The sequence below is a fragment of the Lampris incognitus genome, chromosome 13 (genome assembly GCF_029633865.1).
Source record: "Lampris incognitus isolate fLamInc1 chromosome 13, fLamInc1.hap2, whole genome shotgun sequence".
Taxonomy (NCBI): Eukaryota; Metazoa; Chordata; class Actinopteri; order Lampriformes; family Lampridae; genus Lampris; species Lampris incognitus.
The window spans coordinates 20,801,707-20,826,228 of record NC_079223.1 but is presented as its reverse complement, the minus strand read 5'-3'; the positions used below and the strand labels follow the sequence as shown (position 1 = coordinate 20,826,228).

The 24,522-nt window shown below is 44.9% G+C and overlaps 1 protein-coding gene across 1 annotated transcript in view; it reads right to left on the bottom strand.

Moving 5' to 3' along the window:
• Nucleotides 1–24,522, bottom strand: part of atrnl1a (attractin-like 1a) — a 436,027-nt gene that overhangs the window by 361,418 nt on the left and 50,087 nt on the right. The window contains exons 6-10 of the mRNA XM_056291780.1: nt 24,011–24,185; nt 22,537–22,624; nt 10,265–10,511; nt 6,326–6,509; nt 1,906–2,060 (exon numbers count right to left, since the gene is read on the bottom strand). Of these exons, the coding sequence (XP_056147755.1) occupies nt 1,906–2,060; nt 6,326–6,509; nt 10,265–10,511; nt 22,537–22,624; nt 24,011–24,185 (849 nt within the window). The remainder of the gene's footprint in view (nt 1–1,905; nt 2,061–6,325; nt 6,510–10,264; nt 10,512–22,536; nt 22,625–24,010; nt 24,186–24,522) is intronic.

Sequence of the window (24,522 nt, the reverse complement as noted above, 5' to 3'; positions counted from 1 at the left end):
GTTTAGAAAGGCGCGCACACCTGTGTATATCAATCAATCAAGCTGCATTTTATATAGCGCTTTTCTAGCTGCAACAGCCACTCAAAGCACTTTACATTTCTGGTGAAATCAGAATTTCAGACACCTGTTACAATAGAACACAAGCCGTAAGGCGTAAGGCCTCCGAAATGTGATTTACAATGATTAACTTATTCACATGTGTATTAAAAAAAGATTTGACATGGGCCATTTGAGACTACTGACATTAAGCAGACCAGTGACAGACCTTAGTCAGTATGCAGATAAAGGATTGTCGACAGCAGTGAAATGGTCACCAGAAACCACCAAGTTATTTTCCTGCGCCTAATATTACCATATCCATTATTACCACGTGGGAATGAATCAGAGCCTCTCAATAGCACATAGGCTTTGCTATCAACACGGCCGAATCGGTCTCCACATTAACCGTTCGAATAGATTTAATCATTTCAACGCATGCCAGGCTAACCACAGGCATAAAAATCGGTTGTCACTCAACAAGTCAAACAGACTTATGAATGGATTACATTGCTGACTAGTGAGCGACTATTGCAGCAGTGTTGTCAACCAGCACTTGCTACAGGCCCGGCTCCAAGGGGTGCTGTAGTGAGGCTTAGCCCCCCCCCCCCCCCCGCCAAGTGACATTCCGTGCCCCCCAAACCCAAATTATATCAAGATGTTTAAATCCTCAGTACATAAGGTCCCACAATTCATACTGCACGACAGGCCCAAAAAACAAAGCCATGAAGTCCAAGGAACTCTCTGTAGATCTCTGCAACATAATTGTGGCGAGGCATAGATCAGGGCAAGGGTATAAAAACCATTTTTAAAGCTTTGAGTGTTCCCATGAGCACAGTGGCCTCAATAATTGTAAAATGGAAGAAGTTTGGAACCACCAGGACTCTTCCTAGAGTTGGCGCCCAGTCAAACTGAGTAATCGGACAAGAAGGGATGTAACCTAGAATCCAAAAGTCACTCTAACAGAAGTTCGGAAGTCCTCTTGCAGAGATGGGAAAACCTGCTGGAAGGATGACCACCTCAGCAGCTCTCCATCAATCAGGCCTTTATAGTAGTGGCTAGATGGAAGCCACTCGTGAGTAAAAAGCATACAGCCTGCTTGGAGTTTGCTAAATGGCATTTATAGGACTCAGAGAGCACTAGGAAAAAGACTCTCTGGTCTGATGAGACAAAAATTTAACTCTTTGAGCAGAATTCATAGCACTATGTCTGGCGAACACCAGGCAATACTGCTAACACCATCCCTACGGTGAAGCATGGTGGTGCTTCTCAGGATGAATGCGGCCAAAATACAGAGAGGTCCTTGAAGAAAACCTGCTCCAGAGTATATGCGACCTCAGAATGAGGCGACGGTTCACCTTTCAGCATGACAATGACCCAAAGCATACAGCCAAGACAATGCTGGAGTGGCTTCGGGAAAGGTCTCTGACTGCCCTTGAGTGGCCCAGCCAAAGCCCAGATTTAAACATCTGTGGAGACACCTGAAGATGGCAGTTCACAGATGCTTCCTATCCAGTCTGTAGGAGCTTGAAAGGCTCTGCCAGGAAGAATGGGATAAACTGCCAAAATCCAGGTGTGCAAAGCTTTACAGACTTACGCAGCAAGACTCGAAGCTGTAATTGCTGCCAAAAGGGCTTCTACCAAGTACTGAATTAAGGGCCCGAATACTTGGATAAATGAACGATTTCAGTTTTTGGTTTTGAATAAATTTCTAAAAATGTGTTTTCACTTTGTCGTTATTGGTTGAGTGTAGATTGATGGACAAAAAACGGCAATTTTATCTATTTAAAATGAAATCTGCAACAAAAAGTGAAGGGGTCTGAATACTTTCTGAAGGCACTGTGTGTGGATGTGTGTGTTGAGCCTTACCTATATCATATGCCAGAAAGTCAGCGGAAAAGCACTTGGCTCCGTTGCTTAGCGACGTGTCGTTGTGTGTGTTCCCTCCAAAAACCAGTACTGTGCCACTCAGCAGCACCGCAGAGTGGAGGTACCGCGCCAGTCCACTCTCCCTCAGGATAAGCCTGTATGCAAATACACACAGGCAAAGTGACAGTCAAGAAAATGCACACAGGCAGTCAGGCAGTAAGGCGTGCACACACACACACACACACACACACACACACACACACACACACACATACAAGCAAAGAGACAGTGACACAAACATACATATACTAGCAAAGACAGAGTGAGGAACACACACAGACACACAGAGACAGATACATACACACAGGTGGTTACACGCAAACACAAGAATGCACACGTATATACATAGCCAGACATGGACAGACCAGACACACATACACACACACACACAAAGAGAGAAAAAAATATACATTCAAGAGAAGGTGTGATATCCGTGTCAGGGAAGAGCTCCTGTCAATTTTGTGTGCAGCATATGTGTGAAATCAATTTTGTGTGCGTGCATGTGTTTTGGTGTGTGTTCATATGCGTTCGGGCATGTGTATCCGTGGTGCCAAATGATCAATGGCATCCGTCTGAGTATTTGACCTGGCCTGCGGTGGTTGCCCTTCACGCCAACTGTTCCTTCATGACCACAGCATGTACATGTACATGCAGACATACACACACACACACACACACACACACACACACACACACACACACACACACACACACACACACACACGCAAATATATAGGGGACTTCCAATCTGGACGTTCCGACTCCAAATGGGTTGAGACGGTTGAGAATGGCAGAGCTAAGATCCTGTGGGACTTCAAGTTCCAGACTAACAAGCAGGTGCTAGCTAACCAACCAGACATTGTGGTGGTCGACAAGGAATAGCAGACAGCAGTAGTGATCGATGTAGCAATCCTGATCGATGACAACATCAGGAAGAAAGAGCATGAAAAGCAAGAGAAATACCAAGGGCTGAAGGAAGAACTGGATTGGACATGGAAGGTGAAATCCACAGTAGTCCCGGGGGAATAGGAGCACTAGGGGCTGTGACCCCCAAACTGGGAGAGTGGCTGCAGCAGATTCCAGGAACAACATCTGAGGTCTCTGTCCTGTCCAGAAGAGTGCAGTCCCAAGAACAGCTAAGATACTGCACATAATCCTCAAACTCCCAGGACTTGAGCTTTCCTCAAGCTCAAGTCCGCCCTCTCACCCTAAAAAAAGGGTGAGAGGGCGATATTATAAATAAATAAATATATATATATATGGTTTTGTGATTAACACAAGGCAACTGGCCTTGTGTGGGTCAGAATTGGCCTCTGCTGTCACCTCTGACCCACACAAGGCGAAGTGACAGCAGAGGCCAACTGTGACAGCTATCCATAGCCCCATGCCATTCACTGCAACAACTCTCATTTTCCACCAGCACAGCAGTAGAATGCCAAGCAGCTCTTTAAATGTGTGGTACTAGAAAGGTAACATGACACCCTTTTTTGACTGCAGCGGGGACATACTGCCTTGGTTTTTCCCTCTCTATGAGGAGGTCACAGCACAGGCTCAGTGACACTACAGAGCCCCTGGTTCAGAACTGTTTTCCTGAAGAGTCAATAAAATGAATTCGTCATTCCAACTCAGATCAAATGTGGAGCTGTATGCCTCACTGCTGGCGACAGCCGCCTCTGTAGCAGCTGTACAGTCAGTAGTGAGGACATCCGATTTGTTTGGAACATCACATTTTAATAGAACCACTGCACATTTGTGTTTAGCCACACCACCCAACCTGACGGGTAGACTGAGAACTAAATGTCACTTGTTTGTGAGAAAATCCTTCACCAGTCCAGATTTGAGCTTCACCAAATGAAGAGAAGTATGAGAGATCCCATCCCTCATGGCCACACTTTGTTTAGGGTTTGTAAATGTTCCAATAGTCCCTGCAAAATTATTTGAATGATTGCGAGTTGGTTAAGATTTTTTTGGGAACAGGAGTGAGTTAGCTGCAGGTTCTTTTCAATCGTTAGCACGAAGAGTGGTCAAATGTCTCTTGGGATTTTTCATATCTTCTGAAATGTATGGAAATACTTTACAACCATCAGATTGTGTGTGTGTGTGTTGGTCTACTCTATATGCATGCATAGGTGTGTGAGAGTCAGACAGAGTAAGGCAGTGAGAGAGGGGAACAAACAGAGCTACCGGGTCCTCTCTCACCCTCCTATCTGACAGAGGTCAGCTGACGCACTCTGCCATCCACACACATCTTTCCATTCTCCTGTATTCGCCATCACTCTCTTCCTGTATCAGCTCTCTGCTAAAACTCCCTCTTATTTTTATTTTGCTTTTACATTTGAGAAAGTCTCCTTAACACTATATGGTGGATATCAATATTATCAAAAACAAAAAATTCCCAATAAACAGCAAAACAAAAAAGTGCCATGGCAAGCCATCCACTACCCCAAAAACGCAGTAGGGGATCAAAGTTGTTAACCTCTGGGGCGTCCGGGTAGTATAGCGGTCTATTCTGTTGCCTACCAACATGGGGATCGCTGGTTCGAATCTCCATGTTATCCCCGGCTTGGTCGGGCGTCCCTACAGACACAATTGGCCATGTCTGCAGGTGGGAAACCGGATGTGGATGTGTGTCCTGGTCGCTGCAATAGCGCCTCCTCTGGTCAGTCGGGGCGCCTGTTCAGGGGGGAGGGGGAACTGGGGGGGAATAGTGTGATCCTCTCATGCGTTACGTCCCCCTGGTGAAACTCCTCACTGTCAGGTGAAAAGAAGCGGCTGGCGACTCCACATGTATCGGAGGAGGCATGTGGTAGTCCGCAGCCCTCCCCGGATCAGCAGAAGGGGTGGAGCAGCGACCGGGATGGCTGAGAAAAATCGGGTAATTGGCCAAGTACGCTTGGGGAGAAAAGGGGGGGGGGATCCCCCCCAAAAAAATGGCTGACCTGTTACCATCTGTACAATGTAAAAATAATGCACCAAAAATCAAATCAAGTATTTCAAAACAGTGTGTGAATTCTCCTGCAAACCGTTGATATCTCATTTTCAACCAAAACACGATTTTCTGTTCTTGGGGGATTTCTAAACATGTTGAGTAAGAAGACTCAACTTATTAGTCTTTCACAAGGGACACTTCTTTTCGAAAGTGTTTCCAAAATCCTCCGAGTGCTCTTTATTCTATGTTCGTCTCATTATTTCAAGGCAACACCGACCATTACGGTCAGGGTGAAGCCCATCAGCACCGCTAGGACAAATGTGATATGCTAATTCGCTAATCTAACCTTGTTTTGCTGTGTCCAGTGCACTGATGTCTAATAATGCTTTTTTTAGCTGTAATATCCAGTATCAGTGCAAAGCCTCAACACTGAGTGCAGCAACGATGCTGCAAGTATGAGAAGTGCACATGAATATTTTATATGATTTGATCACAAATGGTGAGCTTCTGTGGCGACACGGTGATGGGCCAAGATGGTGACAGCACAAGAGTGCGCAACATTTTTGACTGTAGTGTTTCTGACAGCGTGCCGAGTATACTTTGCTTTTTACCTTTGGTAAAACTGATTTGTGTTAAGATGTCTCTGAGGAAAAGTAAGTGCTTAAACTTGCCGTCAGTGATAATTCTCCCCCTGAAGCAGCAGATGTAAAAATATCCTCTCTCCCCTCTCCATTAATTGGAAGAATCATCGCACGGTGTTAGTTCAGTTGTTTCAGTTTATGTATGTGGAATATTTGAGCAGGAGGGTAGCAGAGGGAATAGAGGGAATGGAGAAACCACTGAAAATAGTTTGTTCTGCTGTCAGGGTACCAAATATTGGAATAAGTTCCAGTCAGTGAGTGAGGAATATATAACCACACACACACACACACACACACACACACACACACACACACACACACACACACACACACACACACACACATGCACACACACCCAAACCTGCACAAATACTCCCACATTTACAGATGTTACACATCAAACAATCACACAGACAGACGCATAGTTATACGGATAATAAATTAAATACGTAACTTCTTTTCAAACTTAAACTATTTATTTGCTTGTTTTTGATTTTGCTTCTGTTTTGTCTTTTGCATGAATATATTTCTATCCCTCTGTAAAGCACTCTGAATTGCCTTCTGTGTGAATGGTGCTACAAAAATAAACTTGCCTTGCCTCGATATCACCTAATATGCACAAACATGCAAGCACAAAAAAACCATACAAAGACTCATGTAACTCAACCCACCTGACCTCCAGCACATTCACATGATGTGAACCCAAAACACACACACACACACACCCTTTCTCCTGCAAACACACACAACGCTCTCCCGTTGCACTGTGTGCCTTTGTGTGTGTGCTCACCATGTGCGCGTGTGGATGTGGTAGCGGTACATGTGGTCCACCAGGCCATATTTGTTGTTGCTCAGGACCCTGTAGCCCCCGTGAATAAAAACACAGCCGCTGGCCTTGTCATACACGCTGCTGTGGCCATACCCACCCTGGACCACCGCACCGCTGGTAGACACAACCTGCCATGAGTTAGACCCTGGTGAGAGAGAGAGAGAGAGAGAGAGGAAGAGAGAGAGAGAGAGAGAGAGAGAGAGAGAGAGAGAGAGAGAGAGAGAGAGAGAGAGAGAGAGCGGGAGAGAGAGAGAGAGAGAGAGAGAGAGAGAGAGAGAGAGAGAGAGAGAGAGAGAGAGAGCGGGAGAGAGAGAGAGACAGAGATGTAATATTTAGTTAGAGATCATACTTGATAGTCTACAGAGTTTTTGAAGCTGTCAAAATATTGGTTTTCTCCTTGCCAAAAAAGCAAAAAGCACTTTTAATTAAAAACACTATGGAGAGACAGAGAGAGAGCGAGAGAGCGAGAGAGAGGGAGCGAGAGAGTAAGAGAAGGGAAGAGGGAAAGAGAGAGAATGAGACGATAAGACAAAAATTAAAAAAAATGAGAGGCTAGAGGAAATTAGTTTATTGAATTTCAATGTGCCCTTTATTTGACTAATGTGATGCTCATACAGGAGATATGCCCAGGTGAATAAAAGTTTGGGGCTTGATTAAAAACAGACCAGGGTTACATCATCTTGCCTGGCCCCATTAAAGAGAAGAGAGCAACACACAAAACCTTAGAAGAACAGAAGAAGGAAGAACAAAGCTTCAAAAGGAAGAGAAAACATGCCATCAACTGGGACTGTACATGGCATACCCCCACCTCCAAGATCCCATGTAGCACTGAGGGCAGGGGGGGGGGGGACTGAAAGAGCAACACTGCAGAGCAAAACAAAAAGAGGATGGAGAAAACAAGACAGAAAAGGGAATAAAAAGAGCGAGACACAGCCATGAAAAGAGAAAACCAAATATGTCTTTATGCATGCTCACTAATCCAGGTAAGGAAATCCCCGAAAGGTGAATCAGTTCATCTGGACACAACATTTATGGAGAGAACCGACTCAACTTTGTGAGGAAACGAGTGTGAGAGCGAGACAGAGAGAAAAAGAGGGAGAGGAAAAGCGAAAGGGTGCAGAACAGAGAAGGTGAGACTTGGGAGAGAGAGCAAGATGGAGGTAGAAACTGATACATGTGGAGGAAACAAAAGAGGAACCAGGACCAAGACAGAACTAGACATTGGGGAGAGCCAGCACCCAATGCAACAAGAGAGAGAGACATAAAATGAGATGGCAAAGAGAGATGGCAAAGGGAGAAAATTGAAAGCGAGACAGACCGAGAGAGAGGGAGCTGAAGAGGGGCAGCAGATTTAGAGAGATGACAAGAAAATGGAGGGTCAACCTTTATCTCGTCCCTGTCAGCTAATTGCAGGGAACATGCCTCATCCAGTGGTCATTAAATCCCTTTACCTCATATTTCACACTTTGCTTCAATTTCTCCACCATTCATTCTCAGCTCGCCCCCCCCCCCGCCCCTCCCCCCCCGTCGCCTAATGATGTTGGCTGTAGACTGATACTCTGACACTGGCAGAGGAAGGGAGACAGAGCGAGAGAGGGCGTGAAAGGGAGAGAGAGAGCGAAAGAGTGAGAGAGGGAAAGAGAAGAAGGGAGAGATAGGTAAAGAGGGGAGGGAGGGAAAGAGAAAGATGCGTGAAGATGATAAATAGAGAGGGGTTGAAAAGTGAGGTGGGGCGGGGGGTAAAGGGAAAGTGCGAAGGAGGGCCGAGAGAAGGGGCCAAAGAGGGAGGCGGAGAGAGGAGATGGAGCAACACAGGAGGGATGAGAAGGGATGGGTGTGTGTGTGTGTGTGTGTGTGTGTGTGTGTGTGTGTGTGTGTGTGTGTGTGTGTGTGTGTGTGTGTGTGTGTGTGCGTGTGCGTGTGTGTAAAAGAAAAGGGAGAAACAAATGGAGGAAGTAGAGTGAGGGAATCCAGTGGATTCATTAATCATTGTCTCCTCTCAGACACTCTGGCCTAGGTGCCACCTCTTCTTAATGACCACGGTGTGTGTGTGTGTGTGTGTGTGTGTGTGTGTGTGTGTGTGTGTGTGTGTGTGTGTGTGTGTGTGTGTGTGTGTCCAAGAGTGCATTTCTGCGTGATTATAAAATTGTTTGCGTGTGTATTTTTCTGATCCCAGATGGACCATATGTTTGAGTGTGTGTGTGCGTGTTATTTTTTTTCCTTCAGAATACGTCAGGGTTCCAAGCTCTAACTTTGCTCGCAGGTTCAATAACATTGGACTGCAGCACCACCTACTGGCTTCTTATAAAAACAAACTTCATTGCATCAAAAATTATCATTCAGAGAAAGACAGAAGGGTGGATGGTAAAACACAGAAAGGTATTATATATTGAACATTTGAATTGAGAACATAGCTGTTACTAAAATATCACATTAGCATACTTTATATATGGACCTATATTTGTGTCTGAATAAAGTACGATTTGATACGTTATTACAACGTTCAAGCAAAAATGCCTGGGCACAATACAGCAGATTGTGCTTGATTTCAAGCTAAGGCAAGAATTGGGAGAAAATTGGGCAAAAAATATAACTGAACCTCAAATTTCTCCAAAAGTGTGAAAATAACAGATTTTCTAATTGTAATCCATATCCCTACTTTATTGACCTTGGACATGCTTTATCCATCTTGGCCCAGAATTTGTTGATCTCTTGCGTTTAACAAAAGAGAGAATGAGACAGATAGATACAAATAGACAGAGGGAGAGTGAGAAAGAATGAAACCTGAGAAAAGTAAACACTTAAAGACATTTTAATTATTTATTAACCACCTGCCCGGGCTTGGTGTGTGTGGGTGTATGATTTGCATACTTGCACGCTCTTATATGACATAATAGTATTATTATCATAAGCACATGGATTAATTTTAAAATCTTACTATTAACATTCAAAGCTCTTCACAATCTATGCTCTGCTTATCTCACAGACCTCCTTCAGACTTAGACTCACCAGCAGGTCTATTGGCATGACCAGCCATCAGCCTCAGCACGATGGATGCCAGGGCTTTCTCCTATGCTGCACCCAAACTCTGGAACTCCATTTCCCGTCACCTCCGCTTACTGGACTCCATTACAGAATTCAAAACTGCTCTTAAAACCCACCTTTTTAAACTAGCACACTCACTTTAACCGCATTAACAGCATCTAAATTCATCTTTTTTTTCTTTAACTCCTGCTGATGGATGCTCTATTGCTTGTGGTGTGTGTGTGTGTGTGTGTGTGTGTGTGTGTGTGTGTGTGTGTGTGCAGGTATGATGAAATACTCTGGTATACTTTATTAAACTCCCATGGCTTCTCTGACTGGGATGGAAGGTGCAGGGCTCCAGGATCTGCTTAGGATTAGGTATGTTGCCCAAGGATCCTTCAATACTGTATATGTATCTGCACCAGGGATCAAATCAACGCCCTCTGGTTGGAAGACAACCTCACTTTTTTGCACCCTTATTCTCAGTTTTGAGTTTCAAACCACAGAACATGTAAAACTTATGAGACCATGTGAACGAGGCACAAGGGTTTCAGTCGAGACACGGCACACGTTTAAAGATTTTATGATCACATATCCACAGGTTGTGTATTGAATACCGCCCCCGCCTGCCTCAGCAGCCAGTGTTTTCTACGGTGTTCAACACATGACCACTGGGTCATGTGTCTGGGTTCAAGACAGCCAGCCGCTTCTTTTCAACAGCAGTGGATTGACAATGCACTGACACGACTTCCTCCAGAGTCACACATTTATCTGTTTATGATATGTTGTCGGTCTGCACTCTTTAACATATCGCTCAAAACCTAAAATAAATAAATAAATAAATAAGGAACTATTAGCCAGCTCTCTGTCACTCACTGATGTTGTACTCCTGAACTTTGCTGACATAGCTGTAGATCGGTGAATAGCCGAAGAAGACCACCATCACTGGCTCGCCATTGGAAAACTCCACCACGTGGGCAGAATGTCCTTCCAGCGCATAGGGGGGGAGTGGGACAGGTTTCTGTTGGGACCAGGTGCGTCGGGGGATGTTGAAAATCCACAGCTCATCTGTCACATTGGCGCTTCCCATCTCCAGCTTCCCGCCAAACATGTAGATGTCGTCCTGCAAGACACACACATCAGAGTAAGGTGTAGGTGGCTGTAAGAGTGTGTCAAAGTAGAGCATTACTGCAGATGCCAATGTTTATGAGACTACTAGCTGTAAAAAATAACAATATTCATACAGTCAGGGAGAATAAAACCTGGATCTGACCCCAAACTAAGCTATGTCTGTTTAACAGAAAATAAAGATGCAAACAAGCCATGGGATTAGATCACGGAGCACACCCCTAGTGTGTGTGTGTGAGTGTGTTTGACTGTCTGTCTGCTTCTTTCCTTCACAGACAATCAAACACAGATGCACAAACACACACACACACATCCTCAACCATTCACCCACTCACTCTGAGATGTTTACTTTTTCTATATTTGGAAGGTTCCTCCTCTAAGAACGCATGAAGGCAAATGGGGGCTTCAATGTACGCCTAATGATCTGCCCGAGTACAAACAGTATGTTGAGGGGGTGGAGGGGTGGGGGGCATAGAGATATGCAGACTTGGAGCGATCTCTCTATCCAATCAGATGAACAAGATGAGAGACTAAGATAAAGACAGAGAGCAGGGGGGGGGGAGAAAAGAGGAACACAAAGGGGATAGAGAACAGGGCAATTACCTGCTTGAGGGGGACTTGAGTGTAGGTGGATGAATGCCATGCACGCTTGTTTGTTTGAAATACACAGTATGTATTCATGCATATGTGTGTGTGTGTGTGTGTGTGTGTGTGTGTGTCTGTGTGTCTGTGTGTCTGTGTGTGTCTGTGAGTAGCTTCTGATGGCTAAATAGGGTTGTGAATTAAAGGAGGGACTTCAGGAGGTACACAAGTGGCCCCTGCTGTTTGTTTCCTTCTCACATGTCCTGGATTAGGTTTCCCAAAAAGGCTAACAGGTTTACCCCAGTCTGCATGTGTACTTTAGAAAATGGCTATACAATGCTAATTTACTGAGGAATTTGTATTCAGGATATTCTGAGACACACATTCGTATGTCTGCACATTAATGGTTGCATTTGTATTGTTTCGTCTTTTTTTCAGTGTGTATAAGTGTGCAGTTTGTGTGTACATGTTTGCATTTTAGCATGTGCATTGTGTGTGTGTGTGTGTGTGTGTGTGTGTGTGTGTGTGTGTGTGTACATGCTTGCCCTATTTGGCTCTTGCCTGTTTGTTTGGCCAAGAAATCTACTGTGAAGGCAAAAAGACATCACAATGCACTTCTTGCAAAAGAGGAGCATAATGGCTGCCGTTGAATTGTAGGGCAGTAGTGGTTTTGCTCACCAGCTGGGATTTATGCTTTTGAGAAGAGACCAGATGAGACGAGAAGTGTAGAATACATTTGCCTCAGGTTTTGCAGTCACTCACATGGAGAGGCCGTGTGCACCTGCTGTGTTAACAGCTAATGGTCATATAATGTTATCACGTGTAATGAGAGGTGAGTATGGACTGGACCAGTGGTGGAAGGGTGTATGGCTGCCACCACAAAAACAGATCAAAAGATGACATAATTATTTATACTTAACTACTAATCAGCTTTGTTTATGCAAGAGTTGGATTTTTTCCTCACCTCAGGAAAGGTGGTCATCTTTATTTATTTATTTTTTTGGATTGTTTCCCCCCTTTTTCCTTCCCAATTGTACCCGGCTAATTACTCCACTCTTCCGAGTTGTCGCGGTCGCTGCTCCACCCCCTCTGCCGATCCGGGGAGGGCTGCAGACTACCACATGCCTCCTCCGATACATGTGGAGTCGCCAGCCACTCCTTTACACCTGACAGTGAGGAGTTTCACCAGAGGGGCGTAGCGCATGGCAGGATCACGCTATTCCCACCAGTTCTCCCTCCCCCCCGAACAGGCGTCCCGACCGACCAAAGGAAGCGCTAGTGCAGCGACCAGGACACATACCCACATCCGGCTTCCCACCCACAGACACGGCCTATTGTGTCTGTAGGGACGCCCAACCAAGCCGGAAGTAATACAGGGACTCGAACCAGCAATCCCCATGTTGGTAGGCAACGGAATAGACCGCCACGCCACCCAGATGCCCTGGTGGTCACCTTTTCCATGCAAATACTGAGCACAGCAATAAATAGGGATACCACACAAAAAGGTATCAGCTTGGATATCGCTTCATTGGATATGTGTCAACAACTTTCTTTCCACCGTTGAAAGTGACTTACTGGGACATCTCCACTACGTTCTGATACTCACTATGAGAGAAGAGAAGAGAAGAGAAGAGAAGAGAAGAGAAGAGAAGAGAAGAGAAGAGAAGAGAAGAGAAGAGAAGAGAAGAGAAGAGAAGAGAAGAGAAGAGAAGAGAAGAGAAGAGAAGAGAAGAGAAGAGAAGAGAAGAGAAGAGAAGAGAAGAGAAGAGAAGAGAAGAGACACTGCATTCCAGAGTAGCTGTATATCTTGAAAAAATGTCCACCGGTCACCTGGCTTAATGCCTTTAACTAGGGTGCAGGGAGAATAAATATCCACATAAATCAAGAGAGGACTTCCAAACACAAGACTTATGGGAGTTGTATGGCAGTCTATGCAATCTGCACAGATCCAAGATGTGTGGAAGCCCTCTGTGTTCCCAAGTGGAGCTGTTGGTGAAAGTAAGGGTTGCACGCCTTTTAGGCAGTCAGACTCCAAACAGCCACAAGATCTCAAGCAACAAGGTTCAATTACATGAATCCACACAAAAGCTATCCACTGACAGAGTTTACACTTATCATAACTACATTGCATTCATCATAATTATATCCACCAAAACAACAATGCTAGAAATGGAAAGTAACATAGGCTAAAGAAGAACATCATTCCAGGTTGATTCAGCTTTCTTTGTCTACTGAAACTCATTCATTCACTATCCAAGCCGTTTATCCCAACCAGGGTCACGGGACGCTGGAGCCTATTCCAGCAGTCATTGGGTGGCAGGTGGGGAGACACCCTGGACAAGCTGCCAGGCCATCACAGGGCCGACACACACACACACACACACACACACACACACACACACACACACACACACACACATTCACACCTAGCGACAATTTAGTATGACCAATTCACCTGACCTACATGTCTTTGTGGGAGGAAACCAGAGCCCCCAGAGGACACCCACGCAGACACGGGGAGAACATGCAAACTCCACACAGAGGATGACCCCCAAGGTTGGACTACCCTGGGGCTCAAACCCAGGCCCTTCTTACTGTAAGGCGACCGCGCTAACCACTGCGCCAACGTGCTGCCACTGTCATACCGTCGACTGAAACTGAAACTGCAAAATGCTCTGAGGTGAGCTGAGACCAGCTAAGTGATGTGTACAGTAATAACTTCATGATAACTCAGAAAACACCTAGCGTAGCTGACACGTAAGTTTATTTCACCAGAGGTTAAATGGGTGACAGCTGATTTTTGTTGACAAGCCTTCAGTAGACATGCATTATTGGCGATGTAACTGCAGTTCCTGAATGGCGTCTGTGACAGACGGGGCTTCTAACATCAGACCAAACAGTGGTTGATTGGTTGATATAGCCTTCCTTTCATTATCTTGTATACAGCTGAGAAAAAACCATCTGGAAGTTACACTTCGTCAACAATGCTCCCTTTTTCGTTTTGATAATGCAGCTCGTAGTGAAGCAGGTGCACGATGTTCATACTGTCAGATATACTCACAACCACGACACACTCGCAAGAGCAACTTAACTGAAGTTATTTCCACTATAATCAGAATAAAGATCAAAATCAGCTTTTTTTGGGGGGGGGATTTTTCCCCCTTTTTCTCCCCAATCGTATCTGGTCAATTACCCCACTCTTCGGAGCCGTCCCAGTCGCTGCTCCACCTCCTCTGCCGATCCAGGGAGGGCTGCAGACTAGCAGATGCCTCCTCCGATACATGTGGAGTCGCCAGCTGCTTCTTTTCACCTGACAGTGAGGCGTTTCACCAGCGGAACATAGTGCATGGGAAGATCACGCTGCCCCCACCCCCGAACAGGCACCCCGACCGACCAGAGGAGGCGCTAGTACAGCAACCAGGAAACATACCCACATCCAGCTTCCCACTCGCAGACACGGCCAATTGTGTCTGTAGGGACGCCCGACCAAGCCGTAGGAACTGGCGATCCCCGTGTTAGTAGGCAACAGAATAGATGGCCACGCCACCCGGATGCCCCAAAATCTGTTTTATTGGTAAGGAAAGTTCACACATATAATGAGTTTGACACCATCACTTGCTCATAAAGGACCGAACATGACATACAAGTTAAAGTTTTCTAAGTTATGTAGGAAAGGGAAGTATAGAAATTAAGGAAATAATAGGTCTGTTCTGAGTGCAAAAAACCCAGCAAGTTCACAAGGAGGAAAAATGTATGAATAATGAATGGGTCTGTTACCAACAGCATGCAAACATGACAACATGTAGGGAACACATTAACGGGAATATAAGGACCTAACTGAAAATATACTGGGAATATTTTCCAGAGTAGGTGGTCTTCTAACTTGCTCTTGCCCCCTGAAACCATTTCTATCCTGAGCCACTCAAAGAACAAGAAATCCTCTGTTGGGGTTTGAGTCAATGCCCTAAAACCAATTAGTCCTGCACCAAACTATGAAAACCAATTAGCCCTGCACCCAACTATGAAGTTTGGGTTGTGGCTGGCCTTCGTTTTTCTTATTTCCCTCTTGCATGAATCACATGATTGAGTCGGCCTTTAGTTATATTAACCTTTCTGCATCTATTTTTCTACTATTGCCTGCCATGAGCCGAAACCAGATATGTAAGCAGGTTTTCCTGTGGACCCAAGAACACACGGTAAGAAAATCTGTGGAAAATTTTCTACATACGTTGTCCCTAATCTGTTTCTCAATACATGCACTTTCAACCAGGCTTAATTAGGGGCTTTTTGGCCAGGTCAGTCCTCTACGTTAAGTCAGCAAGTAACTTAATTCACACCCTCTAATAAGTGTGATAGTGAATATCAGTGTACTATAACAGTGTGCCATGTCAGCATTAAAATTTCCCCCATCCTGCAATGCAGCAATTACATTAGCATGGACTCGCTCAGAATACCAGGATAAAGCTCAAAGGTTAGGGGTGAGGGGTAAGAGGCAATTTCTCATCTCTGTTGCCACCTGCCTAGGGTCATAGATGTCTCTGCTGCGCTTCAGAGTAAAAATAAAATGTACCCTGCCTCAAAGAAACCCATACCCTATTTGTGTGTGTGTGTGTGTGTGTGCGTGTTCATGCATGTGTAAACATGCACGAATAAGCAACTCTGATGCATTTGATGAGAGGGCTCTACTTTGGCAGAGCTGACCCACTCCTCTCATCTCTCTCTGAGTGTAATGGAGATGGGTTGATCTCTGAGGTCCTACAGTCAGTAAGCTTCCCTTCAACACCTGAAGACATGAATTATTGGTGGGTGCACATTTTTTAAGATTTAGCTTGTCAACCACACTGCCCTCTCTGTCTCAAACCACAGATTAATCATGCAAGGAGACAGGAATCTGTCTGGCATCCAACTTCTCCTGTGGTATTGCTTTATTCTGTTCAGACACTGTGAGCACGTGTTTTCGTATCTGGGTAATGGCCGATTGGTCAATGTACTTCCTGACACCATGAGACTATGAGGAAAATTTGAGGTTTTTTTTATTTTTCCCCCCTTTCTCTCCCCAATGGTATCTGGCCAATTACCCCGCTCTCCGAGCCTTCCTGGTCACTGCCCCCCCCCCCCCCGCCTGCCGATCAGGGGAGTGCTATGGACTACCACATGCCTCCTCCGATACATGTGGAGTCACCAGCTGCTTCATTTCACCTGACAGTGAGGAGTTTCACCAGGGGCAGAGCCCTAGAAAGAGAGAGTTACGTTAACTCCGTAGACGTCAATGGGCCACAGCAATGGCGGAACATGGGAGCCCCGGATAGTTCGAAACAGTGCGCATAGAATATGTGTCACGTTGGAATATATCTATATCTACACTCACCGGCCACTTTATTAGGCACACCTGTCCAACTGCTCGTTAACGCAAATTTCTAATCAGCCAATCACATGGCAGCAACTCAATGCATTTAGGCATGTAGACATGGTCAAGACGATCTGCTGCAGTTCAAACCGAGCATCAGAATGGGGAAGAAAAGTGATTTAAGTGACTTTGAACGTGGCATGGTTGTTGGTGCCAGACGGGCTGGTCTGAGTATTTCAGAAACTGCTGATCTACTGGGATTTTCACGCACAACCATCTCTAGGGTTTACAGAGAATGGCCCGAAAAAGAGAAAATATCCAGTGAGCGGCAGTTCTGTGGGCGAAAATGCCTTGTTGATGCCAGAGGTCAGAGGAGAATGGCCAGACTGGTTCGAGCTGATAGAAAGGCAACAGTAACTCAAATAACCACTCATTACAACCGAGGTATGCAGAAGAGCATCTCTGAACGCACAACACGTCGAACCTTGAGGCAGATGGGCTACAGCAGCAGAAGACCACACCGGGTGCCACTCCTGTCAGCTAAGAACAGGAAACTGAGGCTACAATTCGCACAGGCTCACCAAAATTGGACTATAGAAGATTGGAAAAACGTTGCCTGGTCTGATGAGTCTCGATTTCTGCTGCGACATTCGGATGGTAGGGTCAGAATTTGGCATCAACAACATGAAAGCATGGATCCATCCTGCCTTGTATCAACGGTTCAGGCTGGTGGGGGTGGTGTAATGGTGTGGGGGATATTTTCTTGGCACACTTTGGGCCCCTTAGTACCAATTGAGCATCGTGTCAACACCACAGCCTACCTGAGCATTGTTGCTGACCATGTCCATCCCTTTATGACCACAGTGTTCCCATCTTCTGATGGCTACTTCCAGCAGGATAACGCGCCATGTCATAAAGCTCGAATCATCTCAGACTGGTTTCTTGAACATGACAATGAGTTCACTGTACTCAAATGGCCTCCACAGTCACCAGATCTCAATCCAATAGAGCACCTTTGGGATGTGGTGGACCGCGAGATTCGCATCATGGATGTGCAGCCGACAAATCTGCAGCAACTGCGTGATGCTATCATGTCAATATGGACCAAACTCTCTGAGGAATGTTTCCAGTACCTTGTTGAATCTATGCCACGAAGGATTAAGGCAGTTCTGAAGGCAAAAGGGGGCCCAACCCGGTACCAGCAAGGTGTACCTAATAAAGTGGCCAGTGAGTGTATATATAAATGTAAAAATCTGAAAATATTGGTTAGTAGTTACCAGAAATCGCGGCTAAGCAGTTCATTTAAATGACCCGCCAAGCTTCGTTTGGAACTATTCGGCGGCTACATGAACCACGTGACCCTCTCGCGTTCTGACCCCTCATTGACGCAACTCTCTCTTTCTAGGGCTCTGACCAGGAGGACGTAGCGTATGGGAGGATGGGAGGATCACGCTATTCCCCCCATTCCCCCATTCCCCCCGAACAGGCGATCAGACCAACCAGAGGAGGTGCTAGTGCAGCAACCAGGACACATACCCATATCTGGCTTCCCACCCACAGTCACGGCCAATTGTGTCTGTAGGAACACCCGACCGGAGGTAACACGAGGATTCAAATCAGGATTCCCATGTTGGCAACAGAATAGACCGCTACGCTACCTGGACACTCCGAAAATGTGATTTGATTAAGCTCAAACCATGCCAAGTCAGGTATTTCTTCACTGGCCACCTTTTAGTCTAAGAACTGGTTTAGGATTTTGCTGATTGCTCAGAAAGCATGGTGCATGGTCAGGTCTGACTCAAAAACATACTTCCAACATTTCACCTACTTCCATCCATCCATTATCCGAACCGCTTATCCTGCTCTCAGGGTGGCAGGGATGCTGGAGCCTATCCCAGCAGTCACTGGTGGAAGGCGGGGAGACACCCAGGACAGGCCACCAGACCATCACATAGGGCCCACACACACACACACACACACACACACACACACACACACACACACACACACACACACACACACACACACACACACACACACACACACACACACACAAACACACTCATACCTAGGGACAATTTAGTGAGGCTGATTCAGCTGACCTACATGTCTTTGGATTGTGGGAGGAAACCAGAGCACCTAGAGGAAACCTACGCAGACATGGGGAGAACATGCAAACTCCACACAGAGGACGACCTGGGACGACAACCAAGGTTGGACTACCTCGGGGCTCGAACCCAGGACCTTCTTGCTGTGAGGCAACCATGCTAACTACTGTGCCACCGTGCCACTATTTCACCTACTTATAAAACTGAAATTAGACTTGTTTTTTAATGACAAATACAGTGAGACTTGCTTGCCTAAGGTTTTTCATATCTTCACTACCTCAGTATACAGACTCAGAAAGGTTGTAGTTACATAACGCAGGTAACAGCCAGGCGCGACATTAGAATACTTTGGTTAAAGATGGTCAACTCCTGAGAAAACAAAATAGCAAATAGGACTTCAATCAGGACAAAAGAGCATCTTTAAGTAACTAAATTGTGAAGTGCCACAGGCAATTAGTACAAATTCATACTTAGTGAGGCTCAGTGGTAAGAACTATAAACAGTAACTCCCTCAGGCACATTGGTCTTAAAGCAAGAATGAGGCACTGCACACAGATGAACAAAATAAATGCTTCTACATTTCAAAGCTCTGCGAACGTGACACTAAGCAGAACGGCTGACTTGTAGAAAGAAGAAACAAAAGATGGATTCTAAAACTCTTAAGTCACAGATTACCCTGAATACAAACTCCTCATTGAACCACTGATGGATAAGCATTTCCTCTGGTAAATATCGGGCAGGGGTACACCTGCAAGCCTTTCAGGGAAACTTCACCAGGACATCTAAGAGAGAAGCAGTGAGAGACAGCACGAGCTGACCTACCTCCTCCAATGTGTAACCCTATTTAGACATCAGAGAACACACACGCACACGCACACGCGCACGCGCGCACACACACACACACACACACACACACACACACACACACACACACAGTGGTGCCTCAGTTCAGACATCAGTCAAACTACCCTGTTTTCGGGAGTTTGTTCTCTATGTAGCCCCTTAATAATTGAAAAAAACAAACCTCTACCATACTGATTACCAACCACTGTAAGGTCTACACATGCACATGCACACACGTATACACACACAGTGCACAGGTGAGTCCATCAATCTTTCTCCCATGTTCTCATTTCCCAGAGACACAATCCTCTTAGCTCCTCTAACCCTAGCAGCTAAAGAGGTGTGTGTGTGTGTGTGTGTGTGTGTGTGTGTGTGTGTGTGTGTGTGTGTGTGTGTGTGTGTGTGTGTGTGTGTGTGTGTGTGTGTGTGTGTGTGTATCAATATATGTCTGTCTGTGTGCAGGTGAGCACATATTTCTGTGAGTGTGTCTGTGGACCTGCGTGTGTGGTTGTGGTTTAAGAACAGAATGTCATTCACTGTGTTGACAGTGTATGATAAGTGCTGGATCATATTTCCACTTGAGCTCTGTGGCTTCAATATGGACCCTGTGTGAGAAGGTGTTCAGCAATATGATGTCTTCTGCAAGACACCCATCTATCAGAGGACACACAGACACATTTTTTGTACATAAACCATTTTGTACACAATGCACATGTATAACACTAAGACATGGTGCTGGCCTTATATAGTTATAGTAACAGTAGTGGTACAATATGTGTCATTTTAATTAATCATGTGGTCCATGTTTCAGAATATTTTGCAGGGTATGTCTACGGTCCCCGCAACCCTGAGTAAGGATAAGTGGTTTGGATAATGAATGAATGAATGAATGAATGCATGCATGTCTACGGTATGCTAGTAAGTTATTTGAGTTAAATATAATCATGTTGCCAATAACAGTTAAAATGAATGAGACAGTACAAGCCTGTTTCATGCCATAAGCAATCAATATAAGATTGACTGCCAATGATTGCTTATGGCATGAAACAAGCTTGTACTGTCTCATAAAGAATTTATTAGAATCACTGGATTTTATATATATATATATATATATATATATATATATATATATATATATATATATTCCATTTAGTAAAGTATTTATAATTTATAATGAATAGTATCATTATAAAGCATCAAAACCACAAATACAATGTTAATTACTTGTGTAAAAAAATATATATGCATAGACACGTTACTGTTCATGAATGATTTTATTTTATTTTTTTTAATTTATTTCTGATTTTCCCCTTTTTTCTCCCAATTTAGTGGCCAATTGATCCCTATTTTAATTCAAACACCCACCCTCGTATTGCATGCGTTCGCCAACTGCATCTCTCCGGCCGGCAGTCTCGAAGGAAAGCGCCTCCCCACTTTCGTGACAAGGCGAATCCAAGCCGAACCACTGTTTTTCCGACACACACAGAGACGCATTCACATGACGAACACAAGCCGACTCCACCCCCCTCCCGAAGACAGCGTTGCCAATGATTGCTGCTTCATCGAGTCCGGCCATAGTCGGATCTGACGAGACCGGGGCGCGAACCCCAGTCCCCAGTGGGCAACTGCATCGACACCAAGCCGACGCTTAGACCGCTACGCCACCGCGGACCCTATGAATGATTTTAAGTGGTGTACACATGCGATACAAAAGATGGGGAGGGACACACGCATTCCTTTGCATATGAAAACACTGGCATCTCTTACCTGTACGCCAACAACATCAAAACACAATTATGGATTATTTTGCCCCTTATTTGTTGAGCATCCTTACCGTTGAGTGTTTCTTTTAACAAAGTTTTATATATATATACACTACCGTTCAAAAGTTTGGGATCACCCAAACAATTTCGTGTTTTCCATGAAAAGTCACACTTATTCACCACCATATGTTGTGAAATGAATAGAAAATAGAGTCAAGACATTGACAAGGTTAGAAATAATGATTTTTATTTGAAATAAGATTTTTTTTACATTAAACTTTGCTTTCGTTAAAGAATCCTCCATTTGCAGCAATTACAGCATTGCAGACCTTTGGCATTCTAGCTGTTAATTTGTTGAGGTAATCTGGAGAAATTGCACCCCACGCTTCCAGAAGCAGCTCCCACAAGTTGGATTGGTTGGATGGGCACTTCTTTGAGCAGATTGAGTTTCTGGAGCATCACATTTGTGGGGTCAATTAAACGCTCAAAATGGCCAGAAAAAGAGAACTTTCATCTGAAACTCGACAGTCTATTCTTGTTCTTAGAAATGAAGGCTATTCCATGCGAGAAATTGCTAAGAAATTGAAGATTTCCTACACCGGTGTGTACTACTCCCTTCAGAGGACAGCACAAACAGGCTCTAACAGGTACTATTTAATGAAGATGCCAGTTGGGGACCTGTGAGGCGTCTGTTTCTCAAACTAGAGACTCTAATGTACTTATCTTCTTGCTCAGTTGTGCAACGCGGCCTCCCACTTCTTTTTCTACTCTGGTTAGAGCCTTTTTGTGCTGTCCTCTGAAGGGAGTAGTACACACCGGTGTAGGAAATCTTCAATTTCTTAGCAATTTCTCGCATGGAATAGCCTTCATTTCTAAGAACAAGAATAGACTGTCGAGTTTCAGATGAAAGTTCTCTTTTTCTGGCCATTTTGAGCGTTTAATTGACTCCACAAATGTGATGCTCCAGAAACTCAATCTGCTCAAAGAAGTGCCCATCCAACCAATCCAACTTGTGGGAGCTGCTTCTGGAAGCGTGGGGTGCAATTTCTCCAGATTACCTCAACAAATTAACAGCTAGAATGCCAAAGGTCTGCAATGCTGTAATTGCTGCAAATGGAGGATTCTTTGACGAAAGCAAAGTTTGATGTCAAAAAAATCTTATTTCAAATACAAATCATTATTTCTAACCTTGTCAATGTCTTGACTCTATTTTCTATTCATTTCACAACATATGGTGGTGAATAAGTGTGACTTTTCATGGAAAACACAAAATTGTTTGGGTGATCCCAAACTTTTGAACGGTAGTGTATATATATATATATACACACACACACACACACACACACACACACACACATAACTTATCCCGTGTATTACCTGATAAAGAGCTAGAGAGTGTCCATATCTGTAGAGAGGACCATTGCTGGTGGGCACCGCATCCCATGTACTAGTCTCAAGGTTGTAGCTAAAAACAAGTGAGAGAGAAACTGGAATGAGATAATTGATGAAGAGTGACGAGAAGGAAGGAAAAGAAGATAAACGGCAGCAACGGCAGACAAAGAACAAAAGCTGAAGACAAACATCTCAGAGGGTATTCTGATGAAAGACTATCCTAAGATGAATTTTATTTCAGTGACTTGACAATGAAGTAGCAAATGACTTAATATCCAGCGCCTAAACTGTTAGTTAATTACTGTCATTATTCTTACTAGCATTATCAGCAGCACTGGTAGCGGCTGTAGTCGTAGTGGCGGTAGTCATAGCCGTAGTAGCAGTACAGGAGCATAAGCAGCCATAGTATTTGTAGAAAGCAGTGGTAATAGGATGACCTCTCTAAGTATGGAACTTTTTTCTTTTTTTTCTTTTTGTGGCTTTTTCCCCCCTTTTTCTTCCCAAAGCCTATATATAGTTTTACTGACCTCATGATACCACGCCATTTTCCCCTACTTCCCAAATGAACCGTTCCATTCCTACTTTACCTTCATGTGTCAACGCCACTACAATAAGTCTGCCCACAATACACAATACAGCATTGTTGTCAGACAGTTTGTTTTTTATATGTGTATCATTTTTTACAAAGCGCAAAACATATGTTCAAGGTCATTCTTTTTTTGGGGGGGGGGGATTTTTCCCCCTTTTTCTCCCCAATTGTACCCAGCCAATTACCTCACTCTTTCAAGCCATCATGGTCGCTGCTCCACCCCCCTGCCGAGCCGGGGAGGGCTGCAGACTATGTCTCCTCCGATACATGTGGAGTCGCCAGCCGCTTCTTTTCACCTGACATTGAAGAGTTTCACCAGGGGGACGTAGCGCGTGGAAGGATCACGCTATTCCCCCCAGTTCCCCCTCCTACCTGTACAGGCTCCGCGACCGACCAGAGGAGGTGCTAGTCCAGCGACCAGGACACATACCCACATCCGGCTTCCCACCTGCAGACACGGCCAATTGTGTCTGTAGGGACGCCCAACCAAGCCGGAGGTAACACAGGGACTCGAACCGGGATCCCCTGTATAGGTAGGCAACGGAATAGGCCGCTATGCTACCCAGACGCCGCAGAATTTTTTTAAAGCTATAAAGGGTTGTGAAGTTGACAAAGAATTAAATAATGCATATATTTTAATGGTTATCAAGCAAACATTTAAGCCAGCTTGATTAAGTTTGTCAGTAGTAGCGCCACAAAATGTAGAAACAATGTTGGAAGTTGCAGGGTGAAGACATGAAGCCAACCGATCACTACAAGGTGTTACCCAACCTTAAAATCAGATCTGTGACAGTTACAAATGGGACAGAGCCCAGCCGTAACATTTTGATGGGTGAGTGCCGGGCAGCAAGCCAGGTGCCTGTTGCTTACTTGAGAACCATGTGGTAGTAGGAATAGTTGAACGAGTAGCCTCCGACCACCCACATGAGGCCAGAGTGGACCACGGCTCGGTGGGAGGCCCGCCCCAGTGACTGGGCTGATGGTTTGACAGTGGGCAGGATCCAGAAGGCCTCGGTGGACGGGACAGAGAGAGCGCAGTCCGGACCTGAGGAAGGTCAGGAGGCAGAGAAACCAAAAGAGTGAGACAAAGAGGGACAAACAGAGAGAGAGACAGAGAGAATGGAAAAGAAGGAATATATCCATTATAAAGCATCAAAAACCACAAATACAATGTTAATTACTTGTGTAACAAACTATACACATAGACACATTAGTGTTCATGAATGATTTTAAGTGGTGTGCACATGTGATACAAAAGATGGGGGAGGGACACACATTCCTTTGCATATGAAAACACTGACATCTCTTGCATGTACACCAACAACATCAAAACACTATTTTTCGTTTCAACGGACAAATGCTAGAGAGGGCCTGAAATGAAG